Source organism: Eulemur rufifrons, chromosome 29 (assembly GCF_041146395.1).
Source record: "Eulemur rufifrons isolate Redbay chromosome 29, OSU_ERuf_1, whole genome shotgun sequence".
Taxonomy (NCBI): domain Eukaryota; kingdom Metazoa; phylum Chordata; class Mammalia; order Primates; family Lemuridae; genus Eulemur; species Eulemur rufifrons.
The window spans coordinates 79,724,602-79,749,101 of record NC_091011.1 but is presented as its reverse complement, the minus strand read 5'-3'; the positions used below and the strand labels follow the sequence as shown (position 1 = coordinate 79,749,101).

General features: G+C 49.5%; 1 protein-coding gene across 1 annotated transcript; it reads right to left on the bottom strand.

Moving 5' to 3' along the window:
- Positions 1-3,074: 3,074 nt before the first annotated feature.
- On the bottom strand, positions 3,075-23,935 carry SMO (smoothened, frizzled class receptor). Its single transcript, XM_069462702.1, has 12 exons — positions 23,072-23,935; positions 11,052-11,257; positions 10,205-10,414; positions 9,809-9,981; positions 9,242-9,461; positions 9,023-9,146; positions 7,617-7,709; positions 7,074-7,182; positions 6,021-6,206; positions 5,473-5,621; positions 4,816-4,950; positions 3,075-4,586 (listed from the first exon to the last, which is right to left on the bottom strand). Exons 1-12 carry the CDS (start codon positions 23,397-23,399, stop codon positions 4,159-4,161), a joined length of 2,361 nt encoding a protein of 786 aa, XP_069318803.1. The 5' UTR covers positions 23,400-23,935; the 3' UTR covers positions 3,075-4,158.
- Between the last annotated feature and the right edge of the window lie 565 nt (positions 23,936-24,500).

Genomic DNA, 24,500 nt, shown 5'->3' with positions numbered 1-24,500 from the left:
TAAAAATAAAAACACTTTAGCTTTTTCAAGACTGCTAAACGATCACTCACCATTTGCTTTCCAGCTTTCAAAATTGTTACTATTGGTTCCTCCTCTAGCCCCCACCTCTTTTTACCTCCTTATAGGGAAAGAGTGAAAAAGAGCTAAATCCTTATCCTCTATATTGGGAAGTCCAATGATAATGCCTAAAACAAACATTCAGGAGGTAGAATTATAATCATGTTATTCTGACATGTGGAAGTAAATATTGTAAGGACCCCAGGAACAGGAAATGATTAGGTATTGGGAGTGGTGTACCAAGACAGCTGTTTTAAGTAACAAGATTTATAGAAATATTTGACTTTTCAAACTACATTATGTATAACTTAGATGAAAATAAAAACCTTAAAAGCAGACAAAAGCAATGCATAAATTATTTATGGATGCATAGCTGCATATGCATATATGAATGCATAAAGATAGACTGGAAGGAAACCCGTGAAACACAGTTGTTTTCCTTTTGAGGAGGGGAAAAGTGGGAAGAAAAATGGGACAGGGGTATTGGTCAAAGGCTGTTAGCTAAATCTGTGACACTTTATTTCTTTAAAAAAAAATAGGCCTGAAGGAAATCTGATGAAATGATAAAAACAGTTGCTAATCCCGAGTGATGGGAACTTGAGTGTTTAGGTTGTTCTTTGTGCTTTTGTATCTCTTTTCAACTTCTTACAAACAAAAAAGCAGGCAGAGGAAGGAAGAAGGGCAGTGGACAGACTACTTTAAGGAAGCGGGGACCCACAGAGGCGAGCCTCAAAGCCTGGGCAGCTGGACAACTGAGTTTGAGAGAGTGGTGAGGAGGCCCACGGGGCAGCGGAGGGCAGAGCCTGCTGGAGAGGTGAGTGCGCGGAGAGCTCTACTCTCAGGGCAGCAGCACAACAGGGAGGCCCCCAAACCAGGCTCCTCCTGGACCCTGAGGGGTTTCTGTGGGGATCTAATTCAGGAGCTTTTGGTAGAACAGTGGCCACTGTTGCTCAGTGCTGAGATCTGGCGCTGCTATACAAATACGGCAAGATTTCTTGGTTGTGGGAATGACTGTCCTCCTGGACATCCAGTAGCGGCCTGCAGTCACAAAAGGTGGGCTTATACTGCCCTCTAGTGGTCACAGCGTCCCGTCGCCACCGGAATCCATAGAAAAGTCATATTTCTGTTTTTGGTTTTTTTTTTTCCTTTGGGGACAGCGTCTGGCTTTGTTGCCCAGGCTGGGGTGCAGTGGCATCACCATAGCTCACTGCAACCTCAAGCTCCTGGACTCAAGCAATCCTCCCGCCTTGGCCTCCCAAAGTGCTAGGATTACAGGTGTGAGCCACCGTGCCTGGCCACATTTCTCAACTTTTAAAGACCCAGATTGGGCCCCCCTTTCAACCTACACGCCCATCCTTTACTCAAGTAATCCCACTAAAGAAAGAAGGGACGGGGGAGGGATGAAGGGAGGGGAAACCAGCAGTCAGCTGTCCATGGAGGTAAAAAGAAAATTGTAACGCTCTCCCTTGTTTCAGAAAAGATCATTAAACGACGCTGATAAGTATTATTGTTTTAAATACTGTTGTTGAAAAAGCCTAAAAAACAGCTGCCGTACTGCTCAGAGAAAGCAAGGACGGACAAGGCCGGTGGCACAGAATGGGAGATCTGCACAGGAACTGAAATCGAAGGTTGGAACTCCTAGACATTGGAGGCAGGAAGACCCTGGGCTCAGTGTCTGTCCCTTACTAGCCATGAGGTTGTAAGCCCGTCATTGCGCTTTGCTGAGCTTGGAGCTCCTCTAATTAGATCAGTTACCCTGTGAATCAAACGCAAGGCAGCACCGTGGCTAAGCGCCCACTGAGCCAGAGGGCCCTGCCTGAATCCCAGCATTACCACTTGCTGTGTGGTCTTGGGCAAGCTGTGGGAGCTTTCTGTGCCTCAGTGTCTTGAGGGGTGTTAACAGCCTCACAGGTCTGTGCTGAGACTGAGTTGACGCAGGTGATGAGCCCGGAAGAGCACCTAGCAAGCACTTGCTGAGTGTTCGCTGTTATTGGTATAGTAATGCCCATGTCAAGCACCTAGAATATGATCAGTGAGTGGCTCCCTTTTCCTTCTCCTGGAGTCTGGCTCTGGGCAAAGTGCTGTGTCCAGTTACACGAGCAGCAGTGGAAAAGGGTACTGTTCAAACAAGCCTGGTCAATAGTCCACAACAGGCTGGGCACAGTGGCTCACACTTGTAATCCTAGCATTCTGGGAGGCTGAGGCAGGAAGATCACTTGAGCTCAGGAGTTCAAGACCAGCCTGAGCAAGATCGAGAACCCCCATCTCTACTAAAAATAGAAAAAATTAATCAGGCATGGTAGTGCGCACCTGTAGTCCCAGCTACTCGGGAGGCTGAGGCAGGATTGCTTGAGCCCAGGAGTTAGAGGTCGCTGTGAGATAGGCTGATACCATGGCACTCTAGCCCAGGCAACAGAGTGAGACTGTCTCAAAAAAAAAAAAAAAAAAAAAAAAAGTCCACAACATCCTCCAGGTCTGTGGGCACCACTCCCTTTCCTCCATGGATACTCTTTGCACATCTGAGTCCTTGGGACCTGGTTCCCAGTCTTCTGCTGACATTGTTTTAGAGGAAGTGGGGCTAACAGACCTCCCTGGTGAAGCCTCCATTCCTTTGGTCAGGGGAGGAAGCTGTGGATCGGAATGCACCTGGCCAGACAGACGTATCTTGTAGAAGGCAAGAGGGCCTCAGAGGTGGGGCCCAGGACTGCCAGGAGGAGCCCTGGCCACCCTGCTTCTGGTCATCACTCCAGGGACAAGCTGCTGCTCAGTCATCTTGTGCTCAGTGAGGCAGCTATGGCCACAGAAGAGCTGTTGTCCATGTAGAGCCAATTGGACAAGGAGGACAGACAGCACACTAAGCTGACGTCAGTCTGAAGCATGACTGTCAGTGGTAACCTCATTAGCCCCAAGCTCTTGACCTTGCAGAACAGCCTTTAGGAGGATGTGGAAGACAAAAGAGATCAGGACCAGATAAACAGGCCAGGACTGGGGCCTATGGAAAATAAACACACCTCAAGTTTATACAAAAACCTTTTATTTACTGCTTATATTTCTTTTCCCCCTCTCTATCCCCAACAGGGAACCCAGCCAGCTTCTATAGCTTCCTGCTGTCTGGTTCTTGAAAGTGGGGCTTTGGGGACATGGTTGGAGGTTATGAAAGGTGGGAATCTCCTCACCCACCAGTTGTGGAAGTTGAAGGAAGCTTTCCTGCCTGGCTGAAGCTACAGCTGCTTCCCAGGGTAGCCCCCCAAGTCAAGAGGACCCCCCCACTGAATGGGTATGAGGAAGAGATAACACGTGTCTCTCTGAGGCCCTGTCACTCATTGCTTGCATCCCACTCCAGGCCAAGGCACCAGAGCTGAACCAGTCTCTCACCTGAGACGGAGCTCAGCGGCAAGGCGGGGATGGGGCAAGTGTGTGTGCTGCCGTTCTGAGTCCTAATCAACAAACAGGAAACAGGAGGAGGTTGGCCTGGCTGAACCGAAATGGGAGAGGGGAAGAGGATGGAGGAGAACTGAGAGTGGGTTTGGAATAGGGCCACCTGTCAGGAGAGGTTCTGGCCCCTGTGGGCGTAGGCACTTCCAGCCCCACAACCACCTAGAAGAGGAAGAGGGAACCCTGTCCCTACTTAGACAAAGACTAATGACACAACAAACACTTTTGGTCTGAGAGTGCCAGGCAAGGGCACCCATCGACCCAGAAAAGAGCAGCCAGCCCTCACCTGACGGACATGGGCTTGGCTGCCTCCCTGGACACCACAGCACACTCCGGGTAGCGTTGCCCCTGCCTCTGCCATTACTGCTCCACCACAAGCTCTGCGCACCCACGACCCTGTTGGAGGCTGATGCTGCCAGCCGGACTCCAGCTGGCAGGGCGGTCACAAGGGCCCAGAGCTCCAGAGCCCTGCCGCTGGGGTGAGGCCCACCCGTGGAGACGTCAGGCTCTTTCCTACAGTCCTGCTGCTTTGAGCCAGACATACAGAACTCTCCTGGGAGGGCACCTGGCCCACAGGTTCTCGGGAAGACAAGATCCTAGGGAAGCACTCTCAGGGAGGAGGAGGAGCCTCGGAACGTATTTGTTCCCGTCTTTCCTGTCACAGGCTCAGAAGTCCGAGTCTGCATCCATGAGCTCAGCCTCCATCAGGTTGGTGCGGGAGTGAATGGGCCCCAGACCCTGCCGGCGGCCGTGGGCCCAGGCCGTGGGGGCCGGAGCGCTGGGCAGAAATGGATCCTGCAGGGGACTGGGCTCTGGGCAGAACGGGTTGGAGACCAGGGTCCAGGCCCCCTGTCGGCAGGGCTCCCCAGCGCCCCAGGTGCCTGCTGCTACCAGGCATTTCTGCCGGGGCAGCTGAGGCAGTCGAGGAACAGCACTAGGGGCAGGGGCAGGGTGGTGCAGCTCCGGGGGTGGCCCCAGGGGGCACACCTCCTTCTTCCTCTTCCTCCTCTTCTTCTTCCGGCCCAGGCGCTTCTGCAGCTCTGGGGAGATCTCTGCTTCTACCAGCCACAGGTTGGCTTGTTCCTCTGGGGGCACTGACAGTGGGAGAGAGAACACAAGGCTGGAGCCCTGGCTCTGTCCGCACCGCCCCTGCTCTCCCTGGACCCCTGCTCCTTGAGCTCTGGGACCCACACCTCTAGACTTCCAGTGCCTGGGCCCCACCCTTCAGATCCTCTTGCCTCTCTGGCAGCCCTTGTGCCCCAGGCCCAGGAACTCCCAGCTTCTGTGCTCCCCACTTTCCTCCAGAAGCCTGAACCCTCATACCTGGGGTTGCCACAGGGGTGACAGACACATCCTGGGGCAGGATGGCCCCTCTCCGAGCCACCATCTTGGTGACATGCTGGGCCCAGGCAGAGGAGACATCAGCTGAGGGCTCATTGAGGTCAAAGGCCAAGCCCGCTATGGGAATAGAAAAGGAGAAGGAGCAGTGACTCCCCAGCCCTGGCAGCGGCTCCTCTTATTCAACCCCATTCATCTTCCTCCAGCCAATCCCTCCTGCTCCACCAGAAAAAGCCCACCCTGTTATACAGTGATCTCTACTGTTCCGAATCTGAAGAGAGGAGCCTCAGGTTCCCAAAGGGCCTAACTGGAGGCCAGAAATCCAGTTCTTGAAACCCTAACTTACTCTCGCCCAGGGAGAGCAACTGGAGAATTTAGGAGAAGAAGGGAGAGGGAGGTGAGTCCTCTTGGAACCAAAGCACCAGCAGGCAGGCCCAGGGGCAGAAGCAGAGAGGACAGAATCCCCCAAAGGAGGGGCTGGGAAGGGCCTGGAGAAGAATGAGTGTGTGAGAGGAGGGAGCACCTTGACCCTCACGCTTGGTCTTCCAAACAGTCTAGGTGCCCCGCTGGCCTGGGAGCGGATGTGGCACAGGCGGGCGCTGCGGCTGGCAGCTCCGACAGGGGGAGGGGGCTCACGCTCACCCACAGGCCCGTCATGGGAGACGGTGTGCATGCTGAAGGACAGCTCCTGGCCGGGGTTCTGCAGCAGCTCACGCCGCTTGGAGAAGGCCTTGGCGATCATCTTGCTCTTCTTGATCCGTTTGGGCTCATCATCGCTCTGCCCGGTCAACCTGAGAGCAGAAAGGGTGGGGGTGGGCCGTGGAGGAGCAGCCGCTTCTCATCAAATCTTGTGAAGGCCCAGCGATTCCATGCCCTCCAGGGAAGGAGGCTCCCGGCGGCCTCAAGTCCCTCAAGGACTCCGAGGAGTAGAGGACTTCTCTGCAAAGTGGGCGTGGAATGCAGGGCTTCTGTGTGCCCGGCTCTCAAATCACTCCACTCTTAGAAGATGCTAGCAGCTGGCTCTGCACTTGGCCACAGGCCCAGGCCTCAGGCCTCCCAAGGACAGGGGGTGCCACCAGGGGGCAGTGGCGAGCCACTGTGCTGGAAGTAGGACTAGGCAAAGTCTAAAGATGGGGACCCAGGGCTGAGAGTAAGGTGGGAGGGGCAGGACTGCCGGCTGCTGACCCCACCTGCACCAGGTGCGCCTCCAGATGAGCAGCGTGGCCTTGGTCCAGACCCAGGTGCTCATGGAAATGCCAGTTCCAAACATGGCAAACAGGTTGATCTTCTCTACCAGGAGGCTAGGGCGATTCTTGATCTCACAGTCTGGGATGGGCTTCTTGGTGGGCAGCCCGATGGTCACATTGGCCTGGCACCTATGGTGAGGGATGGTAGACAAGTGAGGCTCTCTGAGCTCACTGGGCGGGTACCCAGACAATCAATCCAAAGACTTTAGAAAGAGCTACGCCCCACAGCACTGATTCTCAATCCTGGGTGCTCATTAGAATCCTCTGGGGAGGCTTTAATAGGTACTGAAGTCTGGGACCCACCCTAAATAATTAAACCAAATCTCTGGGGCAGAGAGGCCCAGGCACTGCTGTGGTTTAAAACTTCCCAGACTGGAAGCTGGAACCTTTAAGAAGGAGACTGGCACTCTAGCCCGGGCAACAGAGTGAGACTCTGTCCCTCCCCCTGCCCCCAAAGAAAAGAAGGAGCCTGAAGCAGTCAGGGCATGAACTAGTGTCCATTTTAATGGGCACTCGAACTGCTGTCCCTGTCACAGCAGGTGCTGACTTTTCAGCAGCTGAGATGCCTTATTCCCTCTGATTCATCCTCATTACAACACAAAACACAGGGAAAACTAGCAAACGTTAACAGGCTGTTAACCTATGGAAGAGAGATAACTACTCCTGTGCAGGGATCTACACTAAGCTCTGTAGGAGAGTACACAGAATTAGAGCCAAAACATGAAATGGTTTCTTAACAATGACAATCACACCAAATGCACCAGCCAGACAAACACAGGGGTGCAGAGGGAAGGGCAAGGTTGAGCAGGGACTGGGAGGTTGCTTGCCATGTTTGGCAAAGTACAGAGCAACTGATGTCTTGAGCACCCAGACACCAGCAGTGGAATCTGCTGTCTGAGGCGGGGACCTGGCAACTCCCTGCCGCACTGCAGAGGGACTGTCCTTGCAGTCCTGGCTGCAGCTCCCACCACTGCTGCCTCCGAGCCCCTCACTCACAGCACGTAGTCCCGGAAGCTGCGCTCCCACTCAGCCTGGTTGAAGAAGTCGTAGAAGTGGCAGCTGAAGGTAATGAGCACAAAGCCAAAGGCCAGGAAGCCAAAAATGCCTGTGGAGGACAGGGGCAGGACAGGACATTACCAATCCCAGGTACTGCAGCAGCAGTGGGGAGGAGGCTGGCTGCCCCAACGAGGCCCAAAAGCCTGCTGAGGCTGGAGTGAATTCATGCTGGGCTCAGTTCAAAAACTGCTTTCTCCAAAATAAAGTAAGACAGGCACTTGAGGCAACTGTGGGAGGTCCCAAGTGGGAGGATAGCGGGCACGAGGAAGCAATCTTGGCATGAACTTGAATTCTTCCACCCAAGAAGGCCTTCTTCTTTTGACCTGCCACCACCGCTACCCCCTACACACACACCCCTTGTCCTCGACCCCATGTCTGCTAATTCGTTCCACTGACTTACTGCATCCTGCAGGTCCCATAGCCTCAGGAGGATGCCATGTTGGGCTGACCAGGACATCAGACCAGCTTCCCGAGGCCACTCACCCAAACGCAGCATGGTCTCGTTGATCTTGCTGGCAGCCTTCTCGCTCAGCAGCCCGGGGTGGTTGCTCTTGATGGAGAACAGAGTCATGACTCCTGAACAGAAGGGGGACCTCAGACATTAGAAGGTGTGAGGCCACTCTCCTGGGAGGGATGGGTGTGCAGGGGAATAAGGGGGTGAAGGGTCCCATAGCCCTGGAGTCCCAAGTCTGATTGCTCCTGTGCTGATTTAAAGCTTATGGAACTGGAGACACAGGAGAAAAAGGGAGCTGCTGGTGGCAGATCTGCCATGGACTGGGATGACTGGGCAGAGCCCAGATGGACAGTCAAGAAGAGAGAGAGGGAGCCTCGGTCCTGGCGCAGTTGCCCCTGAGTAAGGCGGCCAGGTCAAAGCTGCTCTGATGGAAAAGGCATAAAACAAAGATTCAAGAACAGCACTGTCCAATAGAAATATAACATTGAGCCACGTACATAATCTCAACTGTTCTAGTAGCCACATTAAAAAAGTAAAAAGAAACAAGTGAGATGATCTCAATATACCTTATAAACCTAACATATCCAAACTATAATCATTTCCACATGTAATCCATGTAACAAGTTATTAATGATTATAACGTATTATCATTATAATGATAATAGGAACATTATTTTTTCATGCTCAGCCTTTGAAATGCAGTGTGTATTTTATACTTAGAACACATCTCCATTTGGACTGGTCTCAACACACGTGGCCAGAGCTGCTGAACAGGACAGCACAGACACAGAACATACATCAGCAGCCCAGACACTGCCACAAAGCAGGGAAAGACGTGGGCTGGGCAGAAGGCTGACAGTCCAGGGTGAGGGAACTGAAGTCGAGAAAGAAAACCTAACAATGGGTTAAACAGATAGCAAGGCTTATCGCGGGGTGGCAGGTTGAGACAGGGAAGTCAGGGACCAGCAATTCCGTGCATGTTGTGAAAAATGTGTGTTTAGGTGTGCTGGAGACAGGACGAAGATGGAAACCAAGCTCCAAAAGATTGGTAGTATATATAAAATTAATGTGCACACACATGACCAAGGCCCCAAGTTGGTCCATGTGGACACAGTGGGTTACTCAGGGTGTTCATCACACAGCACCCGCCTAAGGGCTGGCCGGGGCTGGAACCTAGCCAAAGTTCCACTGGACAAGAGATCAGCCCTGGGCCAACGCTCTGGAGAAAAGAGTAGACTTTTCTGGCCAGCACAAGTGTTCGGGTGCTCTGTCTGCCCAGAGGGCCACCTTCTCCACCCTGCACCAAAGCCCTGTATGAGCGAGCTGAGGGGTCAGAGTGAAGGCAGCAGAGCTGGCAGCTCCCAGCTCCTACTTCCACATAGCAGGTGCTCAGCACGTTTTATTGCCCGACTGGTCCTGGCCTGGTCTCACTTACCTCGGATGAGGAAGTAGCCTCCCACAATGAGCACCAGGCCAATCGGGGCCAGCACGAAGCCAGCACGGTATCGGTAGTTCTTGTAGCCCACAAAACAGATGCCGCTCACGGAATCCCCATCCACCTGCGTCAGCAAGAGGTGGAAGGCACAGTCAGTCACTAGTCCCCTCCCCGGAGCCCACCCCACATAGGTCCCCAGCCCCTTACCAGTCACTATACCTGGGCCACAGCAAGGATTGCCACAGTGAGGACGAAGGGGAGTGACCACGTGAGCAGGTGGAAGTAGGAGGTCTTGCCTGAGAGAGGCTGGTAGGTGGTGCCCAAGGCTTTGAAGGAGGTGTGCCAGGCATAGGTGAGGACCACAAACCAGACCACGCCGGCCATCAGGGCATAGTACACAATGACAAAGATGATGACGCAGGACAGGGTCTCATTGGAGCTGCACAGACATGTGGGGTATCACTTGGGGAGGCCACTCTGTACTCCCTCCACCCTGTCCCCAGACCCTGGGCTGCTGAGGTCTGGAGTTTCCCAGGAGTCAGGGCTTGGAGACGGGACCAAGGTCAGACCTGAAGAGGCTCTAGAAGTGCCCCTTAGAGCAGATGCAAACAATCAAGGTCCTGATATTGAAACCAAGGTCCTAACACTGGAGACTTGGGGTGCAATAAGGCAGAGCTGAACCCTACCCCGAAATCTCAGTTTCAAGTGCAACCTTCCCCTTTGTGGTAAACACACATTCCTGCCTTCCTCCTCCCACCCTCACCTCTGGGTCCCCAAGCCACCTACGTGGGCTCCCCAAGCCTCATGGTGCCGTCCGCACGGCAGACGATCTCCCGGCGGGCGCCGTCCATGAACTGGGCCAGCCAGCCGATGCTGCCCACGAAGAAGCACGCGTTGACATAGAAGAGAATCACAGCAGGGTAGCGATTCGAGTTCCGCCAGTCAGCCACAAATGTGGCCTAGAAGAGAGAACCACAAATGTGGTTCGGCGAGGTGAGTGTTGTTCTACTGAGCACACACCTTCATCTGAGCGCAGACCCCTGATCATGACCTGCCTGAGGGCCCCCGACCTCTTCTGGCCCCCTCCCTCCGGCTCCCTTCCCACTTGCTCCCTTCCCACTTTCGCGGCTGAGGGTGCCCCGCCGCCTGCCCCTCCCCCACCCGGCCCGCCACCCCGCTGACCAGGGTGAAGAGTGTGCAGAGGCCCGTGACGGCCCCGAAGGCCGCGATGTAGCTGTGCATGTCCTGGTGCTCGGCCTCTGTGAACAGCGGGTTCTGGCACTGGATCCCGCAGCCCTCCACGTCCTCGTACCAGCTCTTGGGGTTGTCGGTCCGAACCAAAGGCGCTTCGCACTGGCCGGAACTGTTGAACTTGATGTTCTGTACCTCGTTCTGCCACCGGGGAGGGACAGGGGAGAAGATGGTGCAAAGGCAGCTCAGGGGCGAGCCTCTTGTTTGGTGAAAGGAACCCGGTAGCATGGCGTGGTGGCTTCCAGGATTGGAATCCCAGCCTGGCCACTCAATGGCTGTGCAGCCTTGGGCAAATTATTTGACCTCTCTGTGCCTCAGTTTTCCCATCTATAAGATAGTAGTACCTACTTCATGGTATGATTTATGGGTTAAATGAATCAATAAATGTAAAATGCTTATAATGGTATTTGGCATGTCACCACCCAGAACTGATCATGTCCTCTGTCTTGGTGGCTCCGGCTGTTTCCAATGTGCAGCCTTGACTCCCCATGTGTCAGATAATGTCCTGAGGACACGCTCCTGTCATCCAAGATGCCTGCAACACCCCAACACCCAACAGAGTGGGTCCACAAAAAATATTTACTGAACATGTTCCCTTTGATAAATGAATGGAGAATCCCAGGGAGCCGAATTTGGGCTTGTGGCATGTTGACCACATGGCTGTAGGCTCAGGGTGTCCCAGGAAAAAGGCTGGGGCTCCCCTGCTCCCTGCTGGCCCCTGCCCTATGCCTGGCCTGCCCAGCCTAGAGAGCCTGCACCTCGCCCCACGAGCACTCACCGGGCAGCCTTCAGGGAAGTGGTCGGGGGTGCAGCGCAGGAAGTCGGGCCAGCCCCGCTCCCTCTCCACGATGGCACAGGGGCCTCGGGTGGCCTGGCACAGGGTTCGGCTGGGCAGTTCTACCCGGTCATTCTCGCACTTGGGCATGTACACGGCACACAGCAGGGGCTGGATCACCGCCCAGCAGCGGGGGGCGTTCCGGAGGCCTGGAGGGTGGCGACAGTGTGGACACATCACGGTGAAGACCCCTCCTCCTCTGACCCACAGACACAGCTGCACCCCCAGGCCTTTGCCACACCGCAGGCCATCACTGCACAGACCTGTCAGTGCACCTGGGCAGGACAATTCTTTGTACTGTAGGGACTGTTCCACACATGGCAGGATATTTAGCATCTCCAGACCCTGCCAGCTAAGTGCCAGTGGAACCGTTAAGTCATTGTGACAAACAAAAAATGCCACCACTCCCACCCCCACCCAGGGGCAGTGACTAGAAGAAGGCCTGAGGAGGAACTTCTGGGAATGTTCTATTTCTTGATCTGATACTGGTTACATAGGATGCTGGTAATATTCTATTCTTGATCTGGTACTGGTTACACGAGTGTATTCCCCTTGTCAAAATCAAGCTTCTAATCTGCGCACTATTCTGTATATTATAATTCAATTACAGTTTTTTTTTTTAAAAAAAACAGCTGCCATTTCCAAATGCCCTGCTAGGGAGTAGCATCTCTGGTTGAGAACTCTGGGTGGATTTACCTTTTCAAGGGTGCTCCTAAAACCTTCTACAGGCTTCCTCCTGGGGAAAGGGGGATGGTGGGACCCACCCCTCACAGGGCCCACTCCCCAGAACCAGGAGATGTTTCCCCTTGCCCAGACCCCAGAGCCCCTGTTCCTCTTACCAAGCTGAGGTGAGAGAGAGAGGAGGTGGGGGCTTAGGAAGAGGTAGTCAGAGGAGCCAGGTACTCCAAAGCCAGAGGAGGAAGCAGGAGATCAGATGGAGAGAAACAGAGGAGGCTCTGTTCAGTGCAGAGAGAGGAAAGGTGTGGTCAGCAAGACAGAAACGGGCAGAGGTCTCCCAGCACCCCTGCCCCAGTCCAGGCCCCGACCCTGCTCATCCCAGTAGCTGGGCTCAGTCTGCATTCTTAGCCCCTCGGGAATCATCCCTGCTTCAGGAACATCCATTTCCCAAGCAAGAAGTTGTATGAAGAGAATCTTCTGAGGATGTGAGAGCCAACACGGATGACTGTCACATTGTCAGGCTGGGGACAGGTACCGCTCTTTTGTGGAGAAGGCAATTTACTGGAGGGTAAGGAGCAAGGGCACTGCAACTATCTGGCCTGGGTCCAAATCTTGGTGCCACCAATCTTGGTGCTGTGTGATCTTGGACAAAGTACTTAATCTCTGGCCTCAGTCTCCTCATCTGTAAAATGGGGATGATGGATTTACCTTGTGGAACTGCTGTGAAGAGTTGAGATAACACGTTAAATGTGCCTGGTATAGCACCTGTCAGGTAGCAAGCACCCAGGAAATGTTAGCTGTCATTATTACCTGTCCGAAGCCTCTGTTCACAGCTCTCAGAGTCTATTCCAGGGCACAGGCCAAGCTCCTGCCAGTTAAGAGGCAATGTCCTCAGGCAAGAGTTCCTACTTGACTCAAATCAGAATCACCTGGGGAACCTTTATCACCTAGGTGGAGGATCCAGTCTCGGAAATACTGAGCAGGTGGGTGTGGGTGGAAAACAGAGCAGTGGGTGCGGGGGGTTGCAGGGAGGGGAGGGTTTGCCTGCAAAGCAGCACGAGAGAATCTGTGAGGTGATGGGACTGGTCTCTATCTTGAATGTGGTGGCTGATTACACAATTCTATATATGTGTCTAAACTCATAGAGCTGAGAAAGTGAATTTTACTGGATGTTTGTTACATAATACATTTGCAGCGGTGGGGGGGGGAAGCTCTCTGCAGCAAACTGTATTCTAGAGGAGCATCAGTTAATTTAAAATGTTGTGTTATTTTCTTGATTATGTGATATTTGCGGTGACTATCAGCTTTTAAAAATGTGTAATTTGTTGTTTTTCTTTTTTTTTTTTCTCATTTTAAATACTGTTTCATACTTTAAAAATAAACTCCCTAGGGAAAAGACAGATTATTAAATAAATCTTAAAGGACAACTGGACAGCCATCTAGGGAAAAGATACTTCACCCCATTTCTCATAGAAAAGTAAATTCCAGGGGGACCAAAAATAACTACATTATTTTTCTTAAAAATTAAAGTACTAGAAGAAAAGATGAGAAAGGGTTTTTCAAACCTTGGAGTGGAGAAGGCTTTTTGAAGCATGACACAAAACCTAGAAGCCTTGAAATAAAAGATTTAAAGAAAAGACTTCAAAAAAATAGATGAATTCAGTAAGGTAAAAAACAAAATCATAAAAGCAAGACACTGAAAAAATATATTTTCAATACATATCACAGTTAAAGAGCTAATTTACTTATATGCATAAAGCTCTTCCAAATCAGTAAGAACTGCATAACCCTATAGAAATGTGGGCAAAAGACAATAGATTACACAGAGAAGATCACAAAAAGTCTTCATAAACATAAAGAGATGTTCAACCTCACCCTCAATAAAGGTGAAATAAAACTACAATAAAATATGCTTTTTTAACCTTGTATATTTTTCATCACTTTTTAAATGATAAAGATGAAAACATCTGAAAATACTGTATTATCAAAAGTGTGAGGGAAAACTGGTACTTTTATATATTGTTGGTAGGAATAAAAATTAGTAAACACTTGTGGAGACCATTTGGCATGATCTATCAAAATTTTATACTGGCAATTCCATTTCACATGTTCCCAAAGATACTATAGAAGACTATTCATTGCAGCATTGTTTGTAATAGCAAAGGAGTAGAAAACAGCTTGAATTCACATCCATCAAACGGAGACCGGCTAAATAGACTACCATACATCAATGTAACAGAACACAATTCAGGCTAGAACTGCAATCATGCATTGCTTAAAGACAGGGATATGATCTGAGAAATGCATCATTAGGTGATTTTGTTGTTGTGTGAACATGATGGAGTGTATTATACTTACACAAACCTAGATGGTATAGCCTATCATACCCCTAGGCTGTACTGTATAGCCTATTGTGTATCTAAACATAGAAAAGCTACAGTGAAAATACGGTGTGATAATCTTATGGCAGCACCATTGTATGCATAGTCTACTGTTAACTGAAACGTCATTATGAATCACGTGACTGGATAAGCACTGAAATGGAATGATGTCCAATATGTATTGTTAAATGGACATGGCTGAGTGGAGAACAGTGTGTAGAGCATGGTACTGGCTGGGGGGTGGAGGAGAGACTAAGGGACACATCTACAACTGGACAGATGTCAGATATCTATAAAAGGACACACAAAAACCAGTATTGGTGATTGCCTCTGGGGAGGGGAAATGGATAGCTGGAAGCAGAAGTAGGACTTAACTTTTGTTCCTTTTGAATTTTGTGCCATGTACACGTACTACCTATTTTTTTTAAAGTAATTAAGCTTAAAAACAAAAGAAAGAAAAATACAAATTACTAAGATGGAGAAGCTTCCCAGAGAAGAGAAGGGAAGGAAACTGAAAAGAGGAAGAAAGGGGACGTCCACATTATCTGTATTGTTTTCTTTTCTTTTAATAAAATATGAAATATAAAGAAAAATAGGGACACAGATATTGTAACAATATTAGTCTCTGCACTTTTCTATGTTCACAGACTTTTAAAATAACATTTGCCACAATTTGATCTAGAATTTCAAAATGATTTTTTGTTGGTGTGATTCTGATGACCAGTCAAGTTAAGAACCACTGTTGTAAGGTTGGTTTAACATTAGATAATTCAGGCCGGGTGCAGTGGCTCACGCCTATAATCCTAGCACTCTGGGAGGCTGAGGCAGAAGGATCACTTGAAGCCAGGAGTTGACACCAGCCTGAGCAAGAGTGAGACCCCATCTCTACTAAAAAATAGAAAAAAAAAATTAGCCAGGCAACTAAAAATAGAAAAAATTAGCTGGGTGTGGTGGTGCATGCCTGAAGTCTCAGCTACTTGGGAGGCTGAGGCAGGAGGATCGCTTGAGCCCAGGAGTTTGAGGTTGCTGTGAGCTAGGCTGACGCCACGGCACTCACTCTAGCCCGGGCAACAGACTCTGAGACTCTGACTCAAAAAAAAAAAAAAATTAGAAAATGCTGCTTATTACATTAGCAGATGAAAGGAAAACAATCATACAATCATCTCAATGGATGCAGAAAAGTTGATAAAATTCAACATCCATCTATAAAATTAGGAATAGAAGAAAACTTTCTTAATCTCATGAAGTGTAACTAACTACAAGAACCCTATACCAAACATCATATTTAATGGTGAAAGGTGAAAAATCTTTCTCTTTAAAATCCAGAAGAGTCAAGAATGAAGGATGCTGCTTCTATTTAACAAGGTACTAGAAGCCTTAAGTAGAGCAATAGGGATAAATAAAAGGTATAAGGCTTGAACAGGAAGAAACAAAACTCATCATTCACAAATGATATGACTACGCGTGTAGAATAAATTTACCTAGTTTACTGGATTCAAAATCAATTGTATTTCTATGTATCAGCAACAAACAGAAAGTGAAATAAATATTAAAGGCATCATTTACAACAGCATCAAAACATCAAGTACCTAGGAATAAATCTAACAATATGTATTTAAGAACTCTGTACAGAAAACCGTAAAAAAATACTGAGAAAATGAAATAAGATCTAAATCAACAAAAATATATACATGTTCAACGTCTAAAAGACTCCATATTGTAACGATGTCTTTTTCCCCCCAAATTAATGTAAATAGTCAATGCAATCCCAATAAAAATCACAAGTATTTTTATATTAAAACACAAAGGATCAAAAATAGCCCAGACTCTCTCCTAGATACTGATATACTATAGAGTAGACTAAGTTCATATCCTGTGGTTCACAAAGCATTCTTGGAGAAATTCAGGGGTCTGTGAACTTGGGTGGGAAGAAAAGTACACCTAACTAAAACTTAGCCCTTCCTTCAATTGTGAATGTAAGCAACATACCACAGAACATGTTGGCAGTACCTTTGGCTTTGTCATAATGGAAATCAGATGTTTTTCTTGCAGATGTCTCAAAATGTTGTCAATGCTCATCACCACTTCGTCATGACAGTGGCCATTACTACACCTGCACTAGATCTTATTTTGTGTATTAATAAAGAAGTGCACATACTTGTTTTTATATTTGATAACTATATGTCAATATAATTCATTTCCTTGGTAATCCTATATGTTTTTTAAAAGTTCTACATGTTTTACTTTATGAATTTAAAAATATTATGTTGGAGGCCGAGGTGGGCGGATCGTTTGAGCTCAGGAGTTCGAGACCAGCCTGAGCAAGAGCGAGACCCCATCTCTACTAAGAATAGAAAGAAATTATATGGACAGCTAAAAATATATATAGAAAAAATTAGCCGGGCATAGTGGCGCATGCCTGTAGTCCCAGCTACTCGGGAGGCTGAGACAGGAGGATCACTTAAGCTCAGGAGTTTGAGGTTGCTGTGAGCTAGGCTGACGCCACGGCACTCACTCTAGCCTGGGCAACAGAGTGAGACTCTGTCTCAAAAAAAAAAAAATAAAAAATAAATAAATAAATAAATAAATAAAAATAAAAATATTATGTTGAGAAGGGGTGCATAGACTTTACCAGAGTGCCAAAGTGGCACATCGCTCAAACAAGGGGAAGAACCATACTACAAAGATATGGTCATTAAGATGCTGTGATACTGGGAAGGGACAAACAGACCTATGGAACAGAATGAAGACCCCAGAGATAAATACATACATTTGATTTGTGGCAAAGTGGTGGAGAAAAGATATTTTTTTATTTTTTTATTTTTTTTTGTTGTTGAGACAGAGTCTCACTTTGTTGTCCAGGCTAGAGTGAGTGCCGTGGCGTCAGCCTAGCTCACAGCAACCTCAAACTCCTGGGCTTAAGCGATCCTACTGCCTCAGCCTCCCGAGTAGCTGGGACTACAGGCATGCGCCACTATGCCCAGCTAATTTTTTCTATATAGATTTTTAGGTGTCCATACAATGTCTTTCTATTTTTAGTAGAGACGGGGTCTCGCTCAGGCTGGTCTCGAACTCCTGACCTTGAGCAATCCACCCGCCTCGGCCTCCCAGAGTGCTAGGATTACAGGCGTGAGCCACCGCGCCCGGCCGAAAAGATATTTTTTTAAACAAATGATATTGAGATAATATATGTGAAACCGGAGTTCTACAAAAAACAACTCCAGATAAATTATATACTTAAAATAACAGGAAAATCTATAAAGTTTTAGAAAATAACCTTTAGGGTAGGAAAATATTTTTTTAAATAAAATATAATAAAATAAAACATAAAACATAATAAAACATAAGCACTAATGATTAAAAGTTTGATAAATCACTACCTTAAAGTTCAGAACTTCTGTTCAACAGAAGACACAAAGAGAATGAGAAAGCAAGCTACAGAATATTAATAGATGATATTTTCAACACATACAACCAATAAAGAACTTCTATCTAGTGTATATGAAGAAGCCCTACACCGGTGGCTCATGCCTGTAATCCTAGCACTGTGGGAGGTCAGGAGTCCAAGACCAGCCTGAACAAGAGCATGACTCTCTCTCTACAAAAAATAGAAAAATTAGCTGGGCGTGGTGGTGCGCATGTGTAGTCCCAGCTACTTGGGAGGCTGAGGTAGGAGGATCCCTCAAGTGCAGGAGTTTGAGGTTGCAGCGAGCTATAATGACTCCACTGCACTCCAGCCCGGGCGACAGAGCAAGACCCTGTTTCAAAAAAAAAAACAAAAAGAAGAAGCAGCCCTACAAATCTTACAAAAATGACAGACAGCCCTATGGAAAAATGGGCCAAAGATGTGAACAGACATTTCACAAAAGAAGAAATTCAAATGGCCAGTAGCCTTTGAAAAGGGAAGTAATCAGGAAAACACAAATTAAAACCACAAATATATACCACAACATATGCACTAGATTGGCAAAATTTTTAAAGGCTGACCATACCAAGTGTTGGGAATCATGGGGACGAATGAGGACTTCTACATGGCTAGTGGGAGTGTAAATTGGTGCAACCACTTTGAAAGACAGTTTGGTGTAAGCTGAAGGTATGCATACCCTATTATCTAGCAATTCCACTCCTTAAGTATGTACCTGAGGGACCTGTACCAGGTGCACCAGGATATACATAAAAGGCTATTCAAGGCAATGTTATTCACAGTGGGCAAAATTTAGAGACAACAACAAAATGGATGAGTAAACTGTAGTACATTCATACAATGGAATACTATTCAGCAATGAAAAACACAATCTGCAGTAACACGGATGAATCTTACAAAATAATGTAGCGTAAAAGAAGCCAGACATAAAAGAATACAGGCAGCATCACGCCATTTGTACAAAGTTCAAAAACATGCAAAACTGAACTATACTGTTAGGGGATTCCAAACTAGGTAGTAAAACTACAGGGAAAAAAGGAAATGATTACCAAAAGCATCAGGATAGTCGCTACATCTAGAGAAGGGGGAGAGGGATGTGCCTGGATGAGACAGAGGGGGAGCTTCTGGGGTCAGACTATGTTCTAATTCTTGACCCATGGGTCACTTTATAATTATTTATTATTTAGGACCTCTGTGTTTTATGCACTTTTCTGTATGCATGCTATATTTCACAATTAAAGAGTTAAAAACCTGAAGCAAAAATGAAAATTTGGGCCGGGTGCAGTGGCACGTGCCTGTTGTCTCAGCTATTTGGGGGGCTGAGGCAGGAGGATTCCTTGAGCCCAGGAGTTCCAGGGTGTAGTGCACTATGATCAGGCCTATGAATAGCAACTGCACTCCAGCCTGGGCAACATAGCAAGACCCCCAGCTCTAAAAAATTAATTAACTAATAAAAAATAAATTAAAAAAAGAAAACTTGGGCCCATGGGTGTTTTTCTGTATTTTTACACTTTCCCAAAATATATATTCTTTTAACTGATTCTGGTCACCAGCCAGGTCTGGGAACAGCTCTAAGGAAATTCTTCCTGATCTGCCCCGCAAGTAACTCATCATCACCAACAATATCCCTCCTTTCACCTCTCAAATCAATGTGTGAGAGGCAAACGAGAAATTCCTCCCAGTTTTTCTGTTTCTTTCCTACTTACTGGCTGTGCCCGGGCTGGGTGACAAGACCACACACCCAGGTACACATGCAGAGCACAGCAGTGGTCAAGGAGGCTACGTGCTGGCTCTCAGGGACCTATTTTTCTCGCCAGCTGCTGGCTTCTCTGCTTTCTTGCCCCATTTACTAAACCAGGTTTGACCTACGGTGGACCACGGCCTGGACATTATGTTTATCTGGTCAGCTTGGAATGCCTGGGAGGAGAAATTTCCAGCTGTAATAGGGAGAGATGCTAAGTGATTGAAGAAGCCCAAGGCCAGAGAGAGGAAAGACATAGGAGAGCCCTGAGGTCTATACAGACCTAGAAATTGGACCAACCTGAGCTATAAACTTCCTCCTCAGTGGCATCTTTCCAAAGCCTCAGCAATCTGGGCCAAAGAAGCAAACAGTGGCCATTCCTTTTCAGCAACTCATATTTCCAGATCTGCTGGGAATCTCCATATAAATGTCCAACGAGAACCTCTAATTCACACAGCTAAAACTGAAGCCATACTTTCTTCCTAAATCTACCCCTCCTCTGGCACTCTTTAACCTAGTGAAAGGGAATGGCACCATCTCTCATCCAAGACTGAAACTCGGGGCCTCCTGCTTACTCTGGCCTCCATCTAACTCATCGGCAAGTCCCATTGGTTCTACCTCTGAAACTCAGAGATATCTGCCCACTTCCTCCAGCCTGGTGCCCCAGAGCTGACCGCCAGCATCTCTCACCTGGACTACTTCAACCATCCCCTGGGCAAGCAGCTAGGCTCCAGGTTTCCCCTACTCCGGTGGCTTCTTCTTCTTTTTTTTCCCCTAACAGGCCCAGTGAGGTGCCATCCTGTGGCTTCTTCACATAGCACCTAAAGAGAGCTTTCTAAAATGCAAATATGATTATGTTTCTCCCTTGTTTAGAAGCCTTCGGTGGCTCCTTATCGTCCTCTGGATAACATCCAAACTTAATATGGGGTATGAAGGAATCTCTTTTTGGTCTTATCTCTTCCAATTCTACCCCTCACAAATTTTGATCCAATTCTACTACAATTCTTATACTTTTATTCTTTAAAAGTACCAAGCCCTCTTACCTCTGCACTTTCGTACATGCTATTTATTTCCTCTTCCTATCTCTTCACAACCCAACTCTCCCTTGGCCCTGGTAGTTCCTGCTTATTTCTCCAGGCCTGGGTTAAATGTCAGTTCTCCTGGGCATCTTTCCTTGTTCCCCAAAATCCTTTGTGTTCTTTCAACATCCCAGAATGTCACAATACCTTTCACAGGTGTTTCTAAAGCCTGCTTAACTGTCTGCCTTCCTCTTGATGACAAAGGGATCATGTCTGTATTTCTCACCCTTATATGCCCCAGAACTTGACCTAGGATGTAACCTAGAGTATGCACTCTATACATAACTGAATGAATGAGTGCATATATAGCTGTGGATATATAGGCTTTGGAATAAAAAGTGAAGACCAAGACTCTACCTCCAAAAGTTTACAGATGAATACAACCTAGATCATCCTCATCCTTTACCCACAAAAACACTTCCAAAAGCTGGGTGACACTGACCATATGTAATGCCAAATCAATACCACTCACTCAGGATAGGACAAATCACTAGCCAGAGGTTCCCAGCTGAAGACCTGGCTGTGATTTTCACACATGGCTCAGGTTCATTCTACCATCCATGACTCAGCTCAAACCAACACCTGCTCTGGCCCTACTTCATAAACCAGGAAGCAGAGAGACCCAAAGCAGAAAGAGTAAAACCAGAACACACTTGCGAATGAATAGGACTGAGCTGAGGGATGGTGGATGGCAGCAGAGAAGAGCTCAGAATGAATTAACTGCCCTGGGCTCAGTGCTGGTGCCTCTGCAGGACCCTGCCCTGCCAGAGGCACAGCTAGTGAGATTTGAACCTGCACAGCCAGCAGATGGTTCTAACTCATGCACTTTCCTGCCAAAACCACTCCAGCCTGCTCAGCAGCTGCTGTCGGGAGCATGAGCTGGAAAGAAGTTCCTACCCTTCCTCCTCGATCTGATGGGTAACTACAAAGGGGCCAGCGTCAAACATGCATTTAACTTAAGAGAATTTGACCAAGGGGCCCCACAAAATCCAGAGAGAGGGAGAGAGAATATCCTCTCCGAGCATGAGCAACTCAGAACTGGGTGAGATTCTAGTACTGAGAGACTTGGATTTTCCATGCAGCTGGCTCCTAAACTCAAGTCTCATTTCAAGTGGTGCTCAAAGAAACCTTGCTTCATCTTTCTTTCATGTTCCTTTTTGATTTTCAGTCTTTTGCATGTATGTAACTTTAAAGACTATAATCATATTTTCTATGTATACCATTCTTACATGTGTTCACTACTATATGTTACACATTTATGCAAACATCATAAAAGGAGTGCAGAATCACAAAGACCTTACAATATGGTAATATGTGGATTTTTCAAAGCTACTGTTGATTACACACAGTTTCTATCTTACGTGTCGACTTTAGAACATGATCCCTACATAGGATACAGCTCTGCGTCAATGGGTACCATCCTCCAAGTTCCTCCTCCAGCATCTGCCGCAAACCAAGAACCTTTATGGCCTTGTCCAAGATCCCACAAAGGCTGAAAACTCTAGTGGCCAAGCTGACAATGACAGGCAGCTATACATATACTCTACCCCCTAAGGGTCCTCACCAGACCCTGGGCAGAGCTAAGAGATGTGGCACCCCAGGCCTGTCAAAAGGAGGAGGCTCCTAGGTCTGCTGTTGGCTCCTGATTTTCTTTTCTTTTTCAAGGACAGTTTTACAATCACACTGGCCAGAAGTGAGGGATGACAAGGCCAGTTCCCTTCCCCAGCACCCTCCAGGGCCCACCCTCGCATGCCCCCATCCAGAACAGTGACAGGTGGGGAGACAGTCCACTCCGCACTGCTAAGGAAGGACCTGTTCCGGTTCAGTCTGCAGTTTTGCTCGGGCCCTGCCATAATCCCACCCTGACAAGAGGTGGGGGACCTCTGGGACCTCCACCCACCATGGAAGTATCCAAGGATCTCAATAGCCCAGACTTAAGTGTCCTTCCACAACCCTGACCAGCCTGAGGATCCAAATTTCCAAGAAAACACAAAAGTAATTGTAAGAATGGCCAAATTCCTTCATAACCCCTTGCATGGATCAGAGCCCGCATTTTTCAGATGAGGAGACTGGGAAATCTCCTGTGAAAGCAAGACAAGATCACAGTTTTCCAGACTTCCTGTCGCCCAAATCAAGACTAACAGAACTTTCTGGTTACCTCTTAATTATTCATCACCAGAGGGTTTCTTTTCCTTCCCAAGTTCTTTTCACTCATTCTTTTCCCCACCCCTTCTCTCCAAATGCCTAAACCTCTTCCACAGCCATCCTTCCCTTTTTCTTCTCCACCCCCAATTTCCCCAAGGTCTTAAACACCTTCTTGAATCCCAGAGGACCTTCAAGAGCAGGTGGAGTATCTCCTCTTCTTAAAAAAATGTCCTTTCGTGTGGCTCAGAGGCCCCTCCTCACAGGACCCTCATCCCCCCACCCTTTGCTCAGCACCCTGCTCAGGCCCTTTGTGACCGGCCTCCTCAACCTCCTCGCCCTCCCCGAGGGTCCCTTGCTGCGCGTAACCTGCCCCCAAAGTTTCGGACTCTGTCCCTCCCACCCTCCTGGGTGCGGCCCCCGCCCTCTCAGAAGCTCAGGCCTGACCCTATTCTTTCCACAGTGTCCCCCCCGCCCCACCAGCGCAGCCCCCCGAGGTCATGCTCCGGCGCGCTTACCCGACCAGAGCACGAGCTTGCCGTGCGCTTCCTCCTGCGAGTCCGAGTCCCCAGCCAGCAGCGTGGAGGTGGCCCCGTAGGGCAGCGCCGAGCCCAGGCACACGTTGTAGCGCAGCGGCTCGCAGGGGGCTGCCCGGCCGCAGTGGCTCAGCAGCGGCGGCGGGCCGGTCACGGCCGCGCTCCTTCTCGAGCTCCCACCCGCGCTCCGCGGCCCAGACCCGGTCGCGTTCCCGCTCAAGGCCGCCCCCCGGCCCGGGCCCCCCAGCAGCAGCAGCAGCAACCCCAGGAGCGGGAGCTCAGGCCCCCGCGCGGGGCGGGCAGCAGCCATGGCCAAACCCGCCAACTCAGCAGAAGCCCCGGCGCCCCCGCCCACTCCCCGGAGCCCCCAGGCCACACGCGCAACCCTCTGGGTCGCGGATGCGGCTCAGGCGACCTGTGCGCCCCGCAAGTCCGGGCCCGGGCCTCCCCGGACACTCCGCGCGCCACGGCCCCTCGGCGCCCAACTTCGCAAACTTTGGAACCACGGGCCCATGTTAGGCTGCAGAGGCCCGGGCCGGGATGCACAACTCCCCAGCCCCTCGCCTGGCAATCCAAGTTGTCTTCAGCCCCGGGACCCCTCTGGACCCCCAATCCTCCGCCCCATTCCCTCTCCCACCGTTAAAACCAACTCCCGGCCGAGCGAGGGAGGCCGGCGCAGGCCGGGGCTTCGGGACTGCGTCTCCGGCTCCGCCCCCGCGCCAGCCCGCGGCCCAGCAGCCACCTTCGCCCGAGCGCGCTGCAGCCCCCCGAGTTCTCCCCGCCGACTACCCGGCTCCTTTGTTGCTCTAGCTCGCTCGGCTCTCTGGAATGCATGGGCCTCGCTGAGCCAAGCCCGCCCCCCCTTCGCCAAGGCTGTGGGAGGGACACGAGGAGGGAGGGGAGGGGAGGGGAGCCGAGGGGAGGCGAGAGAGGAGGAGCGCGAGCTTCGGCCTCCCCGCGCCCGGAGGGGCCCGAGCTGGGGGGGATCCGGTGACCCTGACCGCCGCCGCCCCGGGCCCCGGGGAAAGAGATGGATGGAAATCGTGGGCCGGAATTGCAACTAGAGATAAAGCCGGCACCTTAATCGATCTGAGGATCGCTCAACTTGGTAGTCTGTAGGGAGCGGACTTTTCTCCTGGTTTAGTGTGGTAGAGTTAGAGGATGCCTGAAGTCAGCGGGAGCTTGTACTCCATCCCTGCCGTTTCCCAGGCCCGCCAGTCTTTCCTGCTTTTGGTTAGATCTTTCAACTTATCCCGGGGCCCCATGGAAAAGAACTTGGGTTTGGGGTTACCGCTTCTCCAAATCCTTCTGCAGTTTTCTCACTCTGAGTGATGACCTCAGAGTCACTCACGAAAGCTACCCGGGCTGCTGTTACCTGTGGGAGCAGGTGTCTGCAAATCAAATGTGTCAA